The sequence below is a fragment of the Panulirus ornatus genome, chromosome 72 (genome assembly GCF_036320965.1).
Source record: "Panulirus ornatus isolate Po-2019 chromosome 72, ASM3632096v1, whole genome shotgun sequence".
Taxonomy (NCBI): domain Eukaryota; kingdom Metazoa; phylum Arthropoda; class Malacostraca; order Decapoda; family Palinuridae; genus Panulirus; species Panulirus ornatus.
Genome location: NC_092295.1, coordinates 10,564,711 through 10,583,675, shown reverse-complemented (window position 1 = coordinate 10,583,675; position 18,965 = coordinate 10,564,711). Strand labels below are relative to the sequence as shown.

Genomic DNA, 18,965 nt, shown 5'->3' with positions numbered 1-18,965 from the left:
AAATGGATTTGTATGTAGCATTTATGGATGTGGAGAAGGAATATGATAGAGTTCATAGAGATGCTCTGCGGATGGTTTTAAGACTATATGGTGTGGGAGGCTAGTTGTTAGAAGCAGTGAAAAGTTTTTATCGAGGATGTAAGGCATGTGTACGTGTAGGAAGAGAGGAAAGTGATTGGTTCTCAGTGAATGTAGGTTTGCGGCAGGGGTGTTTGAGGTCTCCATGGTTGTTTAATTTGTTTATGGTTGGGGTTGTTAGGGAGGTGAATGCAAGAGTTTTGGAAAGAGGGGCAAGTATGCAGTCTGTTGTGGATGAGAGAGCTTGGGAAGTGAGTCAGTTGTTGTTCGCTGATGATACAGCGCTGGTGGCTGATTCATGTAAGAAACTGGAGAAGCTGGTGACTGAGTTTGGTAAAGTGTGTGAAAGAAGAAAGTTAAGAGTAAATGTGAATAAGGGCAAGGTTATTAGGTACAGTAGGGTTGAGGGTCAAGTCAATTGGGAGGTAAGTTTGAATGGAGAAAAGATGGAGGAAGTGAAATGTTTTAGATATCTGGGAGTGGATCTGGCAGCGGATGGAACCATGGAAGCGGAAGTGCATCATAGGGTGGGGGAGGGGGCGAAAATTCTGGGAGCCTTGAAGAATGTTTGGAAGTCGAAAGCATTATCTCGGAAAGCAAAAATGGGTATGTTTGAAGGAATAGTGGTTCCAACAATGTTGTATGGTTGCGAGGCGTGGGCTATGGATAGAGTTGTGCGCAGGAGGGTGGATGTGCTGAAAATGAGATGTTTGAGGACAATATGTGGTGTGAGGTGGTTTGATCGAGTAAGTATTAATACTAGGGTAAGAGAGATGTGTGGAAATAAAAAGAGTGTGGTTGAGAGAGCAGAAGAGGGTGTTTTGAAATGTTTTGTTCAATGGAGAGAATGAGTGGGGAAATATTGACGAAGAGGATATATGTGTCAGAGGTGGAGGGAACAAGGAGAAGTGGGAGACCAAATTGGAGTTGGAAAGATGGAGTGAAAAAGATTTTGTGTGATCGGGGCCTGAACATGCAGGAGGGTGAAAGGCGTGCAAGGAATAGAGTGAATTGGAACGATGTGGTATACCGGGGTCGACGTGCTGTCAATGGATTGAACTAGGGCATGTGAAGCGTCTGGGGTAAACCATGCAAAGTGTTTGGGGCCTGGATGTGGAAAGGGAGCTGTGGTTTCGGTGCATTATTACATGACAGCTAGAGACAGAGTGTGAACGAATGGGGCCTTTGGTGTCTTTTCCTAGCGCTACCTCGCACACATGAGGGGGGAAGGGGTTGTTATTCCATGTGTGGCGGGGTGGCGATGGGAAGAAATAAAGTCAGACAGTATGAATTATGTACATGTGTATATATGTATATGTCTCTGTGTGTGTATATATATGTGTACATTGAGATGTATAGGTATGTATTTTGTGCGTGTGTGGACGTGTATGTATATGTGGGCGGGTTGGGCCATTCTTTCGTCTGCTTCCTTGCGCTACCTCGCTAACGCGGGAGACAGCGACAAAGCAAAATAAATAAATAAATAATATATATATATATATATATATATATATATATATATATATGTATGTATATATATATATATATATATATATATATATATATATATATATATATATATATATATATATATATATATATATATATATATATATATATATATATATATATATATATATATATATATATATATATATATATATATATATATGTATATATATATATGTATATTTTTTTTTTCTTTCTTTCTTTTATTTATTATTTATTTTGCTTTGTCGCTGTCTCCCGCATTAGCGAGGTAGCGCAAGGAAACAAAAGAAAGAATGGCGCAACCCATCCACATACACATGTGTATACATACACATCCACACACGCAAATATACATACCTATACATCTGAACACAGACATATACATATATACAAATGCACATAATTCATACTGTATGCCCTTATTCATTCCCATCACCACCCCGCCATACATGAAATAACCCCCCCCCCCCAATGTGCTCGAGGTAGCGCTAGGAAAAGACAATAAAGGCCACTTTCGTTCACATTCAGACTCTAGCTGTCATGTAATAATGCATCGAAACCACAGCTCCTTTTCCACATCCAGGCCCCACAGAACTTTCCATGGTTTACCCCAGACGCTTCACATGCCCTGGTTCACTCCATTGACAGCACATCGACCCTGGCATACTACATCGTTCCAATTCACTCTAGTCCTTGCACGCCTTTCACCCTCCTGCATGTCCAGGCCCCGATCACTCAAAATCTTTTTCGCTCCATCTTTCCACCTCCAATTTGGTCTCCCACTTCTCCTCGTTCCCTCCACCTCTGACGCATATATCCTCTTGGTCAATCTTTCCTCACTCATTCTCTCCATGTGACCAAACCATTTCAAAACACCCTCTTCTGCTCTCTCAACCACACTCGTTTTATTACCACGCATCTCTCTTACCCTAGTATTAATACTTACTCGATCAAACCACCTTCCACCACATGTTGTCCTTAAACATCTCATTTCCAGCACATGCACCCTCCTCCGCACAACTCTATCCATAACCCACGCCTCGCAACCATATAACATTGTTGGAACCACTATTCCTTCAAACATACCCATTTTTGCTTTCCGAGATAATGCTTTCGACTTCCAAACATTCTTCAAGGCTCCCAGAACTTTTGCCTCCTCCCCCACCCTATGATTCACTTCCGCTTCCATGGTTCCATCCGCTGCCAAAGCCACTCTCAGATGTCTAAAACACTTCACTTCCTCCAGTGTTTTTCCATTCAAAGTTACCTCCCAATTGACTTGTCTCTCAACCGTACTGTACCTAATAACCTTGCTCTTATTCACATATACTCTCAGCTTTCTTCTTTCACTCACTTTACCAAACTCAGTCACCAGCTTCTGCAGTTTCTCACACGAATCAGTCACCAGCGCTGTATTGTCAGCGAACAACTGACTCACTTCCCAAGCTCTCTCATCCACCACAAACAACATACTTGCCCCTCTTTCCAAAACTCTTGTATTCACCTCCCTAACAACCCATCCACAAACAAATTTAACAAACATGGAGACATCACAAACCCCTGCCGCAAACCTACATTCACTGAGAACCAATCACTTTCCTCTCTTCCTACACGTACACATGCCTTACATCTTCGATAAAAACTTTTTACTGCTTCTAACAACTTACTTCCCACGCCATATATTCTTAAAACCTTCCACAGAGCATCTCTATCAACTCTATCATATGCCTTCTCCAGATCCATTTGTTTTTCTAAATATTTCTCACTTACATTCTTAAAAGCAAACACCTGATCTACACATCCTCTACCACACTGCTCTTTCCCAATCTGATGCTCTGTTCATGCCTTCACCCTCTCAATCAATACCCTCCCATATAATTTCCCAGGGATACTTAACAAACTTATACCGCTGTAATTTGAGCACTCACTTTTATCCCCTTTGCCTTTGTACAATGGCACTATGCAAGCATTCCGTCAATCCTCAGCCGCCTCACCATGAGTCATATATACATTAAATAACCTTACCAACCAGTCAACAACACAGTCACCCGCTTTTTTTAACAAATTCCACTGAAATACCATGGAAACCCACTGCTTTGCCGGCTTTCATCTTCCCTAAAGCTCTTACTACCTCTTCTCTGTTTACCAAACAATTTTTCCTAACCCTGCCTCTCTAACATCAAATACATTCTACAAACCTTCAAAATACTCACTCCATCTTCTTCTCACATCACCACTCATTGTTATCACCTCCCCACTTGCCCCCTTCACTGAAGTTCCCATTTGTTCCTTTCTCTTACGCACTTTATTTACCTCCTTCCAGAACATCTTTTTCTTCCCCCTAGAATTTGATGATACTCACTCACTCCAACTCTCATTTGCCTTCTTTTTCACCTCTAGCACCTTTCTCTTGACCTCCTGCCTCCTTCTTTTATACATTTGCATTTTATAGTCATTTGCATTATTTCCCTGCAAAAATCGCCCAAATGACGTTCTCTTCTCTTTCAGTAATAATCTTACTTCCTCATCCCACCACTGAATAGCCTTTCTTATCTGTCCACCTCCCACGCATCTACTGCCACAAGCATCTTTTGCGCAAGCCATCACTGCTTCCCTAAATACATTCCATTCCTCCCCCAGTCCCCTTACGTGCTTTGTTCTCACCTTTTTCCATTCTGTATTCAGTCTCTCCGGGTACTTCCTCACACAAGTCTCCTTCCCAAGTTCACTTACTCTCACCACTCTTTTCACCTCAACATTCTCTCTTCTATTCTGAAAACCTCTACAAATCTTCACTATAGCCCCCACAAGATAATGATCAGACATCCCTCCATTTGCACCTCTCAGCACATTAACATCCAAAAGTCTCTCTTTCGCGAGCCTATCAATTAACACGTAATCCAGTAACGCTCTCTGGCCATCTCTCCTACTTGCATAAGTATCCTTATGTATATATCTCTTTTTAAACCAGGTATTCCCAATCACCGGTCCTTTTTTAGCACATGAATATACAAGCTCTTGACCATTTCCATTTACAACACTGAACACCCCATGTACACCAATTATTCCCTCAACTGCCACGTTACTCACCTTTGCATTCAAATCACCCATGACTATAACCCAGTCTCGTACATCAAAACTACTGACACACTCACTCACCTGCTCCCTAAAGAATTGCTTCTCATGATCTTTCTTCTCTTGACCAGGTGCATATACACCAATAATCACCCATCTCTCTCCATCCACTTACAGTTTTACCCATATCAACATAGAGTTTACTTTCTTACACTCTATCACATACTCCCACCACTCCCAGTGCTCTCACTGACCCCTGACTTTACTCCGAAGACATTCCCAAATCACTCTTCCCCTTTACCCTTGATCTTAGTTTCACTCAGAGCCAAAACATCCAGGTTCGTTTCCTCAAACATACAACCTATCTCTCCATTTTTCTCATCTTGGTTACATCCACACACATTTAGACACCCCAATCTGAGCCTTCGAGGAGGATGAGCACAACCCGCATGACTCCTTCTTCTGTTTCCCCTTTTAGAAAGTTGAAATACAAGGAGGGGAGGGTTTCCAGCCCCCCGCTCCCGTTCCCTTTAGTAGCCTTCTACGACACGTGAGGAATGCGTGGGAAGTATTCTTTCTTCCCTGTCCCCAGGTATATATATATATATATATATATATATATATATATATATATATATATATATATATATATATATATATATATATACACACACACGCAAGGAAACAGACGAACAGATGGCTCAACCCACCTACATACACATGTATATACACACACGTCCACACGTACATATACATACCTATACATCACAACGTATACATATATATACACACACAGACATACACATATATACACATGTACACAATTCATACTGTATTCCCTTATTCCCATCGCCACCCGCCACACATGCAATGACAACCCCTCTCCCCCGCATTCGCGAGAGATATCGCAAGGAAAAGACAACAAAGGCCACATCCGTTCACATTCAGTCTTTAGCTGTCATGTATAATCACCGAAACCATAGCTTCCTTTCCACAGTCACTCAGCTGCTCCCAAAACGCTTGACTCTCATGATCTTTCTTCTCATGCCCAGGTGCATGGGCACCAATAATCACCTATCTCTCTCCATACACTTTCAGTTTTACCCTTATCACACACATCCTCTACCACTTTTGAAACCACACTGCTTTTCCCCAATCTGATGCTCTCTACATGCCTTCACCCCTCTCAATCAATAACCTCCCATATAATTTCCCAGGAATACTCTTGAAACTTTCACCTCTGTCATTTGAGCACTCACTTTTATTCTCTTTGCCTTTGAACAATGGCACTATGCAAGCATTCCGCCAATACTCAGGCACCTCACCATGAGTCATACATACATTAGATAACCTTACCAAACCAACCAGTCAACAATATAGTCATTCCGTTTTATATAAATTCCACTGCAATTCCATCCAAACCCCCTGCCTTGCCGGCTTTCATCTTCCTCAAAGGTTTTACTATCTCTTCTCTCTTTTCCAGATCATTCTCCCAAACCCTCTCACTTTGCACACCTCCTCGACCAAAACACCCTATATCTGCCACTCTATCATCAAACACATTCAACAAATCCTCAAGATACTCACTCCATCTCCTTCTCACATCACCACTACTAGTTATCACCTCTCTATTAGCCCCCTTCACTGAAGTTCCCATTTGTTCCTTTGTCTTACGCACTTTATTTACCTCCTTCCAAAACATCTTTCTATTCTCCCTAAAATTTAATGATACTCTCTCACCTCAACTCTCATTTGCCCTTTTTTTCAACTCTTGCACCTTTCTCTTGACCTCCTGCCTCTTTCTTTCATACATCTCCCAGTCATTTGCATTATTTCCCTGCAAAAATAGTCCAAATGCCTCTCTCTTCTCTTTCACAAATAATCTTACTTCTTGATACCACCACTCACTACCCTTTCTGGTCTGCCCACCTCCCACGCTTCTCATGCCACAAGCATGTTTTGCGCAAGCCTTCCTTGCTTCCCTAAATACATCCCATTCCTCCCCCACTCCCCTTACGTCCTTTGTTCTCACCTTTTTCCCTTCTGTATTCAGTCTCTCCTTCTCTTTCCTCACACAAGTCTCTTTCCCAAGCTCACTTACTCTCACCACTCTCTTCACCCCAACATTCTCTATTCTTTTCTGAAAATCTCTAAAAATCTTCACCTTCGCCTCCACAAAATAATGAAGAGACATCCTCATAGTTGCAAATCTCAGCACATTAACATTCAAAAGTGTCTCTTTCGCGCGCCTATCAATTAACACGTAATCCGATAACGCTCTCTCGCCATCTCTCCTACTTACATACGTATACTTATGTATATCTCTCTTTTTAAACAAGGTATTCTCAATCACCAGTCCTTCAGCACAAAAATCTACAAGCTCTTCACCTTTTCCACCTACAACATTGAACACCCAATGCACACCAATTATTCCCTCAACTGTCACCTTACTATTCTTTGCATTCAAATCACCCATCACTATAACCCGTTCTCGTGCATCAAAACTACTAACACACTCACTCAGCTACTCCCAAAACACTTGCTTCTGATGATCTTTCTTCTCATGCCCAGGTACATATGCACCAATGATCACCCATCTCTGTCCATCCACTTTCAGTTTTACCCATAACAATCTGGAGTTTACTTTCTTACACTCTATCACATACTCCCACCACTCCTGTTTCAGGAGTACTGCTACTCCTTTCCTTGTTTTTGTCCTCTCACTAACCCCTAACTTTGATCCCAAGACATTCCCAAACCACTCTTCCCCTCTACCCTTGAGCTTCGTTTCATTCAGAGTCAAAACATCCAGGTTCCTTTCCTCAAACATACTACCTATCCCTCCTTTTTTCTAAACTTGGTTACATCCTCACACATTTCGACACCCCAATCTGAGCCTTCGAGGAGGATGAACACTCTCCGCGTGACTCCTTCTTCTGTTTCCCCTCTTAGAAAGTTAGAATAAAAGGAGGGTCTCCAGCCCCCGCTTCCGTCCCCTTTAGTCGCCCCCTAGGACACGTGAGGAATACGTGGGAAGTATTCTTTTTTCCTCTATCCCAGGCATATATATATATATATATATATATATATATATATATATATATATATATATATATATATCTTTCTTTCTTTCTTTTAAACTATTCGCCATTTCCCGCATTAGCGAGGTAGCGTTAAGAACAGAGGACTGGGCCATTGTAGAATGTCCTCACCTGGCCCCCCTCAGTTCCTTCTTTGGGAAAAAAAAAAAAAAAAAGGAGTGGGGAGGATTTCCAGCCTCCCGCTCCCTCTCCTTTTAGTCGCCTTCTACGACACGCAGGGAATGCGTGGGAAGCATTCTTAATCCCCCATCCCCAGGGGATATATATATATATATATATATATATGTATATATACATATATATATATATATATATATATATATATATATATATATATATATATATATATATATATATATATATATATATGTAAATATATGTAAATATATATATATATATATATATATATATATATATATATATATATATATATATATATATATATATATATATATATATATATATATATATATATATATATATATATATATATATATATATATATATGAGAACCAATCACTTTCCTCTCTTCCTACACGTACACATGCCTTACATCCTCGATAAAAACTTTTCACTGCTTCTAACAACTTGCCTCCCACACCATATATTCTTAATACCTTCCACAGAGCATCTCTATCAACTCTATCATATGCCTTCTCCAGATCCATAAATGCTACATACAAATCCATTTGCTTTTCTAAGTATTTCTCACATACATTCTTCAAAGCAAACACCTGATCCACACATCCTCTACCACTTCTGAAACCACACTGTGATGTCTCCATGGTTGTTTAATTTGTTTATGGATGGGGTTGTTAGGGAGGTAAATGCAAGAGTCTTGGAAAGAGGGGCAAGTATGAAGTCTGTTGGGGATGAGAGAGTTTGGGAAGTGAGTCAGTTGTTGTTCGCTGATGATACAGCGCTGGTGGCGGATTCATGTGAGAAACTGCAGAAGCTGGTGACGGAGTTTGGTAAAGTGTGTGGAAGAAGAAAGTTAAGAGTAAATGTGAATAAGAGCAAGGTTATTAGGTACAGTAGGGTTGAAGGTTAAGTCAATTGGGAGGTGAGTTTGAATGGTGAAAAACTGGAGGAAGTGAAGTGTTTTAGATATCTGGGAGTGGATCTGGCAGCGGATGGAACCCTGGAAGCGGAAGTGGATCATAGGGTGGGGGAGGGGGCGAAAATTTTGGGAGCCTTGAAAAATGTGTGGAAGTCGAGAACATTATCCCGGAAAGCAAAAATGGGTATGTTTGAAGGAATAGTAGTTCCAACAATGTTGTATGGTTGCGAGGCGTGGGCTATGGATAGAGTTGTGCGCAGGAGGATGGATGTGCTGGAAATGAGATGTTTGAGGACAATGTGTGGTGTGAGGTGGTTTGATCGAGTAAGTAACGTAAGGGTAAGAGAGATGTGTGGAAATAAAAAGAGCGTGGTTGAGAGAGCAGAAGAGGGTGTTTTGAAATGGTTTGGGCACATGGAGAGAATGAGTGAGGAAAGATTGACCAAGAGGATATATGTGTCGGAGGTGGAGGGAACGAGGAGAAGAGGGAGACCAAATTGGAGGTGGAAAGATGGAGTGAAAAGGATTTTGTGTGATCGGGGCCTGAACATGCAGGAGGGTGAAAGGAGGGCAAGGAATAGAGTGAATTGGAGCGATGTGGTAAACCGGGGTTGACGTGCTCTCAGTGGATTGAATCAAGGCATGTGAAGCGTCTGGGGTAAACCATGGAAAGCTGTGTAGGTATGTACATTTGCGTGTGTGGACGTATGTATATACATGTTTATGGGGGGGGGGGGGGTTGGGCCATTTCTTTCGTCTGTTTCCTTGCGCTACCTCGCAAACGCGGGAGACAGCGACAAAGTATAATAAAAAAAATATATATATATATATATATATATATATAAATAATATATATATATATATATATATATATATATATATATATATATATATATATATATATATATATATATATATATATATATATATATATATATATATATATATATACATATATATATATATATATATATATATATATATATATATATATATATATATATATATATATATATATATATATATATATATATATATATATATATATATATATCATTTATTTATTTCATTTTGCTTTGTCGCTGTCTCTCGCGTTTGCGAGGTAGCGCAAGGAAAAGACAACAAAGGCCCCATTCGTTCACACTCAGTCTCTAGCTTTCATGCAATAATTCCCGAAACCACAGCTCCCTTTCCATATCCAGGACCCACACAACTTTCCATAGTTTACCCAAACGCTTCACATGCCCTGATTCAATCCACTGACAGCACGTCAACCCTGGTATACCACATCGATCCAATTCACTGTATTCCTTGCCCGCCTTTCACCCTCCTGCATGTTCAGGCCCCGATCACTCAAAATCTTTTTCACTCCATCTTTCCACCTTCAATTTGGTCTCCCACTTCTCCTCGTTCCCTCCACCTCCGACACATATATCCTCTTGGTCAATCTTTCCTCACTCATTCTCTCCATGTGCCCAAACCATTTCAAAACACCCTCTTCTGCTCTCTCAACCACGCTCTTTTTATTTCCACACATCCCTCTTACCCTTACGTTACTTACTCGATCAAACCACCTCACACCACACATTGTCCTCAAACCCTCCTGCGCACAACTCAATCCATAGCCCACGCCTCGCAACCATGCAACATTGTTGGAATCACTAATCCTTCAAACATACCCATTTTTGCTTTCCGAGATAATGTTCTCGACTTCCACGCATTCTTCAAGGCTCCCAGGATTTTCGCCCCCTCCCCCACCCTATGATTCACTTCCGCTTCCATGGTTCCATCCGCTGTCAGATCCACTCCCAGATATCTAAAACACTTTACCTCCTCCAGTTTTTCTCCATTCAAACTTACCTCCCAATTGACTTGAACCTCAACCCTACTGTACCTAATAACCTTGCTCTTATTCACATTTACTCTTAACTTTCTTCTTTCACACACTTTACCAAACTCAGTCACCAGCTTCTGCAGTTTCTCACATGAATCAGCCACCAGCGCTGTATAATCAGCGAACAACAACTGAATCACTTCCCAAGCTCTCTCATCCACAACAGACTTCATACTTGCCCCTCTTTCCAAAACTCTTGCATTCACCTCCCTAACAACCCCATCCATAAACATATTAAACAACCATGGAGACATCACACACCCCTGCCGCAAACCTACATTCACTGAGAACCAATCACTTTCCTCTCTTCCTACACGTACACATGCCTTACATCCTCGATAAAAACTTCTCACTGCTTCTAACAACTTGCCTCACACACGATATATTCTTATACATATATATATATATATATATATATATATATATATATATATAATTCTTTTTTTTTGCTTTGTCGCTGTCTCCCGCGTTTGCGAGGTAGCGCAAGGAAGCAGACGAAAGAAATGGCCCAACCCACCCCCATACACATGTATATACATACGTCCAAACACGCAAATATACATACCTGCAGAGCTTTCCATGGTTTTCCCCAGACGCTTCACATGCCCCGATTCAATCCACTGACAGCACGTCAACCCCGGTATACCACATCGCTCCAATTCACTCTATTCCTTGCCCTCCTTTCACCCTCATGCATGTTCAGGCCCCGATCACACAAAATCTTTTTCACTCCATCTTTCCACCTCCAATTTGGTCTCCCTCTTCTCCTCGTTCCCTCCACCTCCGACACATATATCCTCTTGGTCAATCTTTCCTCACTCATTCTCTCCATGTGCCCAAACCATTTCAAAACACCCTCTTCTGCTCTCTCAACCACGCTCTTTTTATTTCCACACATCTCTCTTACCCTTACGTTACTTACTCGATCAAACCACCTCACACCACACATTGTCCTCAAACATCTCATTTCCAGCACATCCACCCTCCTGCGCACAACTCTATCCATAGCCAACGCCTCGCAACCATACAAAATTGTTGGATCCACTGTTCCTTCAAACATACCCATTTTTGCTTTTCGAGATAATGTTCTCGACTTCCACACATTCTTCAAGGCTCCCAGGATTTTCGCCCCCTCCCCCACCCTATGATCCACTTCCGCTTCCATGGTTCCATCCGCTGCCAGATCCACTCCCAGATATCTAAAACACTTTACTTCCTCCAGTTTTTCTCCATTCAAACTTACCTCCCAATTGACTTGACCCTCAACCGTACTGTACCTAATTACCTTGCTCTTATTCACATTTACTCTTAACTTTTTTCTTTCACACACTTTACCAAACTCAGTCACCAGCTTCTGCAGTTTCTCACTGAATCAGACACCATTATATATATATATATATATATATATATATATATATATATATATATATATATATATATACATAAGCGAGATATACATAAGTATACTTATGTAAGTAGGAGAGATGGCCAGAGAGCGTTATTGGATTACGTGTTAATTGACAGGCGTGCGAAAGAGAGACTTTTGGATGTTAATGTGCTGAGAGGTGCAACTGGAGGGATGTCTGATCATTATCTTGTGGAGGCTAAGGTGAAGATTTGTATGGGTTTTCAGAAAAGAAGAGTGAATGTTGGGGTGAGGAGGGTGGTGAGAGTAAGTGAGCTTGAGAAGGAGACCTGTGTGAGGAAGTACCAGGAGAGACTGAGTACAGAATGGATAAAGGTGAGAACAATGGAAGTAACGGGAGTGGGGGAGGAATGGGATGTATTTAGGGAATCAGTGATGGATTGCGCAAAAGATGCTTGTGGCATGAGAAGAGTGGGAGGTGGGTTGATTAGAAAGGGTAGTGAGTGGTGGGATGAAGAAGTAAGGGTATCAATGAAAGAGAAGAGAGAGGCATTTGGACGATTTTTGCAGGGAAAAAATGCAATTGAGTGGGAGATGTATAAAAGAAAGAGACAGGAGGTCAAGAGAAAGGTGCAAGAGGTGAAAAAAAGGGCAAATGAGAGTTGGGGTGAGAGAGTATCATTAAATTTTAGGGAGAATAAAAAGATGTTCCGGAAGGAGGTAAATAAAGTGCGTAAGACAAAGTTGCAAATGGGAACTTCAGTGAAGGGCGCAAATGGGGAGGTGATAACAAGTAGTGGTGATGTGAGAAGGAGATGGAGTGAGTATTTTGAAGGTTTGTTGAATGTGTTTGATGATAGAGTGGCAGATATAGGGTGTTTTGGTCGAGGTGGTGTGCAAAGTGAGAGGGTTAGGGAAAATGATTTGGTAAACAGAGAAGAGGTAGTGAAAGCTTTGCGGAAGATGAAAGCCGGCAAGGCAGCAGGTTTGGATGGTATTGCAGTGGAATTTATTAAAAAAGGGGTGACTGTATTGTTGACTGGTTGGTAAGGTTATTTAATATATGTATGACTCATGGTGAGGTGCCTGAGGATTGGCGGAATCCGTGCATAGTGCCATTGTACAAAGGCAAAGGGGATAAGAGTGAGTGCTCAAATTACAGAGGTATAAGTTTGTTGAGCATTCCTGGTAAATTATATGGGAGGGTATTGATTGAGAGGGTGAAGGCATGTACAGAGCATCAGATTGGGGAAGAGCAGTGTGGTTTCAGAAGTGGTAGAGGATGTGTGGATCAGGTGTTTGCTTTGAAGAATGTATGTGAGAAATACTTAGAAAAGCAAATGGATTTGTATGTAGCATTTATGGATCTGGAGAAGGCATATGATAGAGTTGATAGAGATGCTCTGTGGAAGGTATTAAGAATATATGGTGTGGGAGGAAAGTTGTTAGAAGCAGTGAAAAGTTTTTATCGAGGATGTAAGGCATATGTACGTGTAGGAAGAGAGGAAAGTGATTGGTTCTCAGTGAATGTAGGTTTGCGGCAGGGGTGTGTGATGTCTCCATGGTTGTTTGATTTGTTTATGGATGGGGTTGTTAGGGAGGTAAATGCAAGAGTTTTGGAAAGAGGGGCAAGTATGAAGTCTGTTGGGGATGAGAGAGCTTGGGAAGTGAGTCAGTTGTTGTTCGCTGATGATACAGCGCTGGTGGCTGATTCATGTGAGAAACTGCAGAAGCTGGTGACTGAGTTTGGTAAAGTGTGTGGAAGAAGAAAGTTAAGAGTAAATGTGAATAAGAGCAAGGTTATTAGGTATAGTAGGGTTGAGGGTCAAGTCAATTGGGAGGTGAGTTTGAATGGAGAAAAACTGGAGGAAGTGAAGTGTTTTAGATATCTGGGAGTGGATCTAGCAGCGGATGGAACCATGGAAGCGGATGTGGATCATAAGGTGGGCGAGGGGGCGAAAATCCTGGGGGCCTTGAAGAATGTGTGGAAGTCGAGAACATTATCTCGGAAAGCAAAAATGGGTATGTATGAAGGAATAGTGGTTCCAACAATGTTGTATGGTTGCGAGGCGTGGGCTATGGATAGAGTTGTGCTGGAAATGAGATGTTTTAGGACAATGTGTGGTGTGAGGTGGTTTGATCGAGTGAGTAACGTAAGGGTAGGAGAGATGTGTGGAAATAAAAAGAGCGTGGTTGAGAGAGCAGAAGAGGGTGTTTTGAAGTGGTTTGGGCACATGGAGAGGATGAGTGAGGAAAGATTGACCAAGAGGATATATGTGTCGGAGGTGGAGGGAACAAGGAGAAGAGGGAGACTAATTTGGAGGTGGAAAGATGGAGTGAAAAAGCTTTTGTGTGATCGGGGCCTGAACATGCAGGAGGGTGAAAGGAGGGCATGGAATAGAGTGAATTGGAGCGATGTGGTATACCGGGGTTGACGTGCTGTCAGTGGATTGAATCAAGGCATGTGAAGCGTCTGGGGTAAGCCATGGAAAGCTGTGTAGGTATGTATATTTGCGTGTGTGGACGTATGTATATACATGTGTATGGGGGGGTTGGGCCATTTCTTTCGTCTGTTTCCTTGCGCTACCTCGGAAACGCGGGAGACAGCGACAAAGTATAATAATAAAATATATATATATATATATATATATATATATATATATAAATATTCTCAAATTTCATGCTTCTTGTTAATTGTATAGATATTTGCAGTTGTCAACCTTGGTCTTCCCCTTCTTCGGCAGAATGAGAACGGCTCTGGGGAAGTCAAGCAAGCCCAGGAAGTTAAAAAAGCCCAAGTCCGTTTTGTGGGCCAAAGTTCAAGGGCAAACTCCTATAAGACCGTCTTGGGACTTGTTGGTACCTGACGTTATTGAGGTGAATGATATTTCTTAGGAATGAAAAAAAAAAAAGTGCAAAAATCATATCATGTCAACAAATATGTTTTCCCCAATTTTTTTTTTTTCAAAGAATTTGAAAAGTCTTTCTAATGCAATAGACTTGAAGACTGGTCATGAATATACTTGAATTCGACATATCACCATCCTTATTTCTTTTCTTTGCATGTTACTTTTGATTATGTATGTGAGGTGTATGTTTGGGCCTTATTGCTTGTTAGAAATCAGTAGTTTTAAAAGTCGATAATTTGCGCTGTGTCTGTTGAACATGTAGGTCCCATGGGAGGTTTGGTGCCTTACGTACAGTTGTAGTAGCCTTTTATGTTAACCACTGATGAATATAAATCTCTTTACTTTGAGTATGGCAATATTCAATGATATCTTACAGAGTGATATGACTGAATCCATACTTGACTCTCAGTTGGTCTAGACTCAGGCAAGACAAGTCATTCGTATTGAGCCATATCCGAAACTCTAAACTAAGGCAGTCATACACCCAGGCAGATATCACTCATCATACAGACGCATTTAAAGGTTTAGCACAGCCTTAGCAGCACCAAACATATCTAGACAGAAAACGGCCATCACACCGAAAACCTCAGCAGTTTTATTTACTTCAGGCAAAAAGTACCGACCATTTCAAGACAAGTTTGTAAGCTTGGTAGAGCCTCAATATTTTAGAACTTTAAACAGAAAAAGCTATATGAGTTTCAGAACTTAATAGAACCTCAGGAATCTTGTAAGATATGCCAAGTTAATTTTTGGGTCGGCACTTTATGAAACTCTGGAAAATCACTTCTGCAAATCTAGACTTTAGAATGAGTTCATCTTTCACACATGTTTTGGCCAAGCCTCAGCTGTCCAAGCCTCATATTACAAGGCACTCATTATCCTTAGAATGGTTTAAAGCTTTTCTAACCTCAAAATTTCTCAGGTAAAGACACAAAACTCCCGTCATAGATATTTCAGATGTGATATTTCCTCACTAGTTTTACAACATCCTCTTCAAATAATCCAATAAGAAATTTTTTCATTGTCTTGTTTTAGCGAAGCCGTATGGCCCATTCATGCTGAATATCAACATTTGAAGAAAATATTGATATGTTCCTTTTTATTCGATCTTTCAAAAATTTTGTGAAGGTTAGATTTCAGTGGAACGTCTTATAAGCCTATAAAGATAACAATCTATAGTTCTCTTTATCGATGATTTTGTTTGCTAGACAAGTTTATAGCACTGTTTATCTCCAGTTGCTAACTTACCGTAGGGCGTCACAAGTTCAAGGGTGGTGGAGAGACTTAAAGAGCGAAAGGCTGGGACAAACTTCACCTGTTATTAGTATCAAAATAGTGGCTTAAAAACACAGCAGTGCGATAAACTGGATACACCATAGCGACAGCAGGTCCTAAGTAGTGACTTAGACACATGCTCGCACAAACAACATTATCGCCATTGCTGTAATAATTACTTTAACACATGCTGAGGTGAGTTGAGCTGGAACAGAAACATCTTTCACTAGTGGAAGCTCCGATAACCTACAGCGAACAAAGGCCAACATTACTGCTATAATAGTGGATTGAGCACATGCAAACAGAATTTGTTAACGTTGTTATGCAATAGAGTAATGCAACAGAGTAACATCACATTCCATACTTGCTACATTCGTGGATCATACGAATGGTAGGGTGTCATTGTATGAAACACACAGTAGTTGTCGCCAGAACCATAGTGGTGGTTGCGACACACGCCAATAATGCTTAGAAAATCACTCAGATAAGAGCAATCACCAGTGCAGCGCTAGTAATGTGAACGCATGTGAGGATATGATCGCCTAGGTTAAGTAATAGATATGATAGCAGATCCAGTTCCACAATTTACAAGAGGTGACCATCCCTGACCTCCGCAGTCAGAAACCGAGCCAGAGGTACAGATCCAACTGACTACTACCGTAGAACGCCCCCGAACGGACCAGGTCATCTACAACTTTACCTCCGGTTATTACGAGGAAGTGGTTGAGGAGAATCCGCTGCTCGACCTGCTCACTCTGCCATCCAAGGTGGTGCTGAAGGATGAAGTCAGGCAGGAACCAGGCAACAGGACTACTCGTGCAGACTCAGAAGGTTAGAGAGTGGAAGTCGAGAGTGCGTAATCATTGCTGATTCCCTCTTCCCGTTGGAGGATGTATAAGCTCCATGTAGATGTGCAATGTCAAGTTTTCTAGTATGCTTTAATTGCATGCACTGTTACACCAATTCATAAAACTTATGATTTTTTTTTTTACCATTATGCATTTTTCATATCAGTTTTGATTTAATCGACGATTTTACAAGTTATAAGTAATCAGCTCTCTAGTTCACCTCGCACTTTCATCCTCCATACTGACTATAAAATTATCTATCCTATCAAACTCACGCAGAAATATATCTTCACTCCCCACAGTGAGATATGCACACTAGCTTTCACTTTCTCCACAAAAAACCAAACGTACTTTACGTTTGTCTAACGAATGTTCACATCTGCAAGCTAAACTTGGTGTTCAGTGATTCACTAACTTCTTCGTTCACTCTCCAAATTTACATATGTATCAATGTGATATTTCCTTGTGCATAGTAAGTGAGGAAGTGAGCTTGAGAAAAAAACTTGTGTGAGGAAGTACCAGGAGACAATGAGTACAGAATGGAAAAAGGTGAGAACAAAGGACGTAAGGGGAATGGGGGAGGAATGGGATGTATTTAGGGAAGGAGTTATGGCTTGCACAAAAGATGCTTGTAGCATGAAAAGCGTGGGGGGTTGGCAGATTAGAAAAGGTGAGTGGTGGGATGAAGAAGAAAGATTATTAGTAAAAGAGAAGAGAGAGGCATTTGGACGATTTTTGCAGGAAAAAAATGCAAATGACTTGGAGATGTATAAAAGAAAGAAGCAGGAGGTCAAGAGAAAGGTGCAAGAGGTGAAAAAGAGGGCAAATTAGAGTTGGGGTGAGAGAGTAAAATTAAATTTCGGGTAGAATAAAAAGATGTCTTGGAAGGAGGTAAATAAAGTGCGTAAGACAAGGGAACAAATGGGAACATCAGTGAAGGGGGTTAATGGGGAGGTGATAACAAGTAGTGGTTATGTGAGAAGGAGATGGAGTGAGAATTTTGAAGTTTTGTTGAATGTGTTTAACGATAGAGTGGCAAATATAGGGTGTTTTGGTCGAGGTGGTGTGCAAAGTGAGAGGGTTAGGGAAAATGATTTGGCAAACAGGGAGAAGGTAGTAAAAGCTTTGAAGAAGATGAAAGCCGGGAAGGCAGCGGGTTTGGATGGTATTGCAGTGGAATGTATTAAAAAAGGGGTTGACTGTATTGTTGACTGGCAAGGTTATTTAATGAATGTATGATTCATGGTGAGGTGCCTGAGGATTAGAGGAATGCTTGCATAGTGCAATTGTACAAAGGGAAAGGGGATAAAAGTGAGTGCTCAAATTACAGAGGTATACGTTCGTTGAGTATTCCTGGGAAATTATATCGGAGGGTTTTGAGGTTTCAGAAGTGGTAGAGGATGTGTGGATCAGGTGTTTGCTTTGAAGAATATATGTGAGATATACTTAGAAAAGCAAATGCATTTCCATGCGGCATTTTTTGATCTGGAGAAGGCATATGATAAAGTTGATAGAGATGCTCTGCGGAAGGTAATAAGAATATATGGTGTGGGAGGCAAGTTGTTAGAAGCAGTGAAGAGTTTTTATCGAGGATGCAAGGCATGTGTACGTGTAGGAGTAGAAGAAAGTGATTGCTTCTCAGTGACTGTTGGTTTGCGGCAGGGGTGCGTGATGTCTCCATGGTTGTTTAATTTGTTTATGGATGGGGTTGTTAGGGAGGTGAATGCATGAGATTTGGAGAGAGGGTCAAGTATGCAGTCTGTTGTGGATGAGAGAGCTTGGGAATTGAGTCATTCGTTGTTCGCTGATGATACAGCTCTGGTGGCTGATTCGGGTGAGAAACTTCAGAAGCTGGTGACTGTTTGGTA

General features: G+C 41.1%; 1 protein-coding gene across 1 annotated transcript in view; it reads left to right on the top strand.

Moving 5' to 3' along the window:
- Nucleotides 1–18,965, top strand: part of LOC139748055 (dynein axonemal intermediate chain 1-like) — a 553,383-nt gene that overhangs the window by 247,654 nt on the left and 286,764 nt on the right. Inside the window, exons 4-5 of the mRNA XM_071660634.1 lie at nt 14,810–14,942; nt 16,867–17,080. Coding sequence (XP_071516735.1) covers nt 14,810–14,942; nt 16,867–17,080 — 347 coding nt within the window. The remainder of the gene's footprint in view (nt 1–14,809; nt 14,943–16,866; nt 17,081–18,965) is intronic.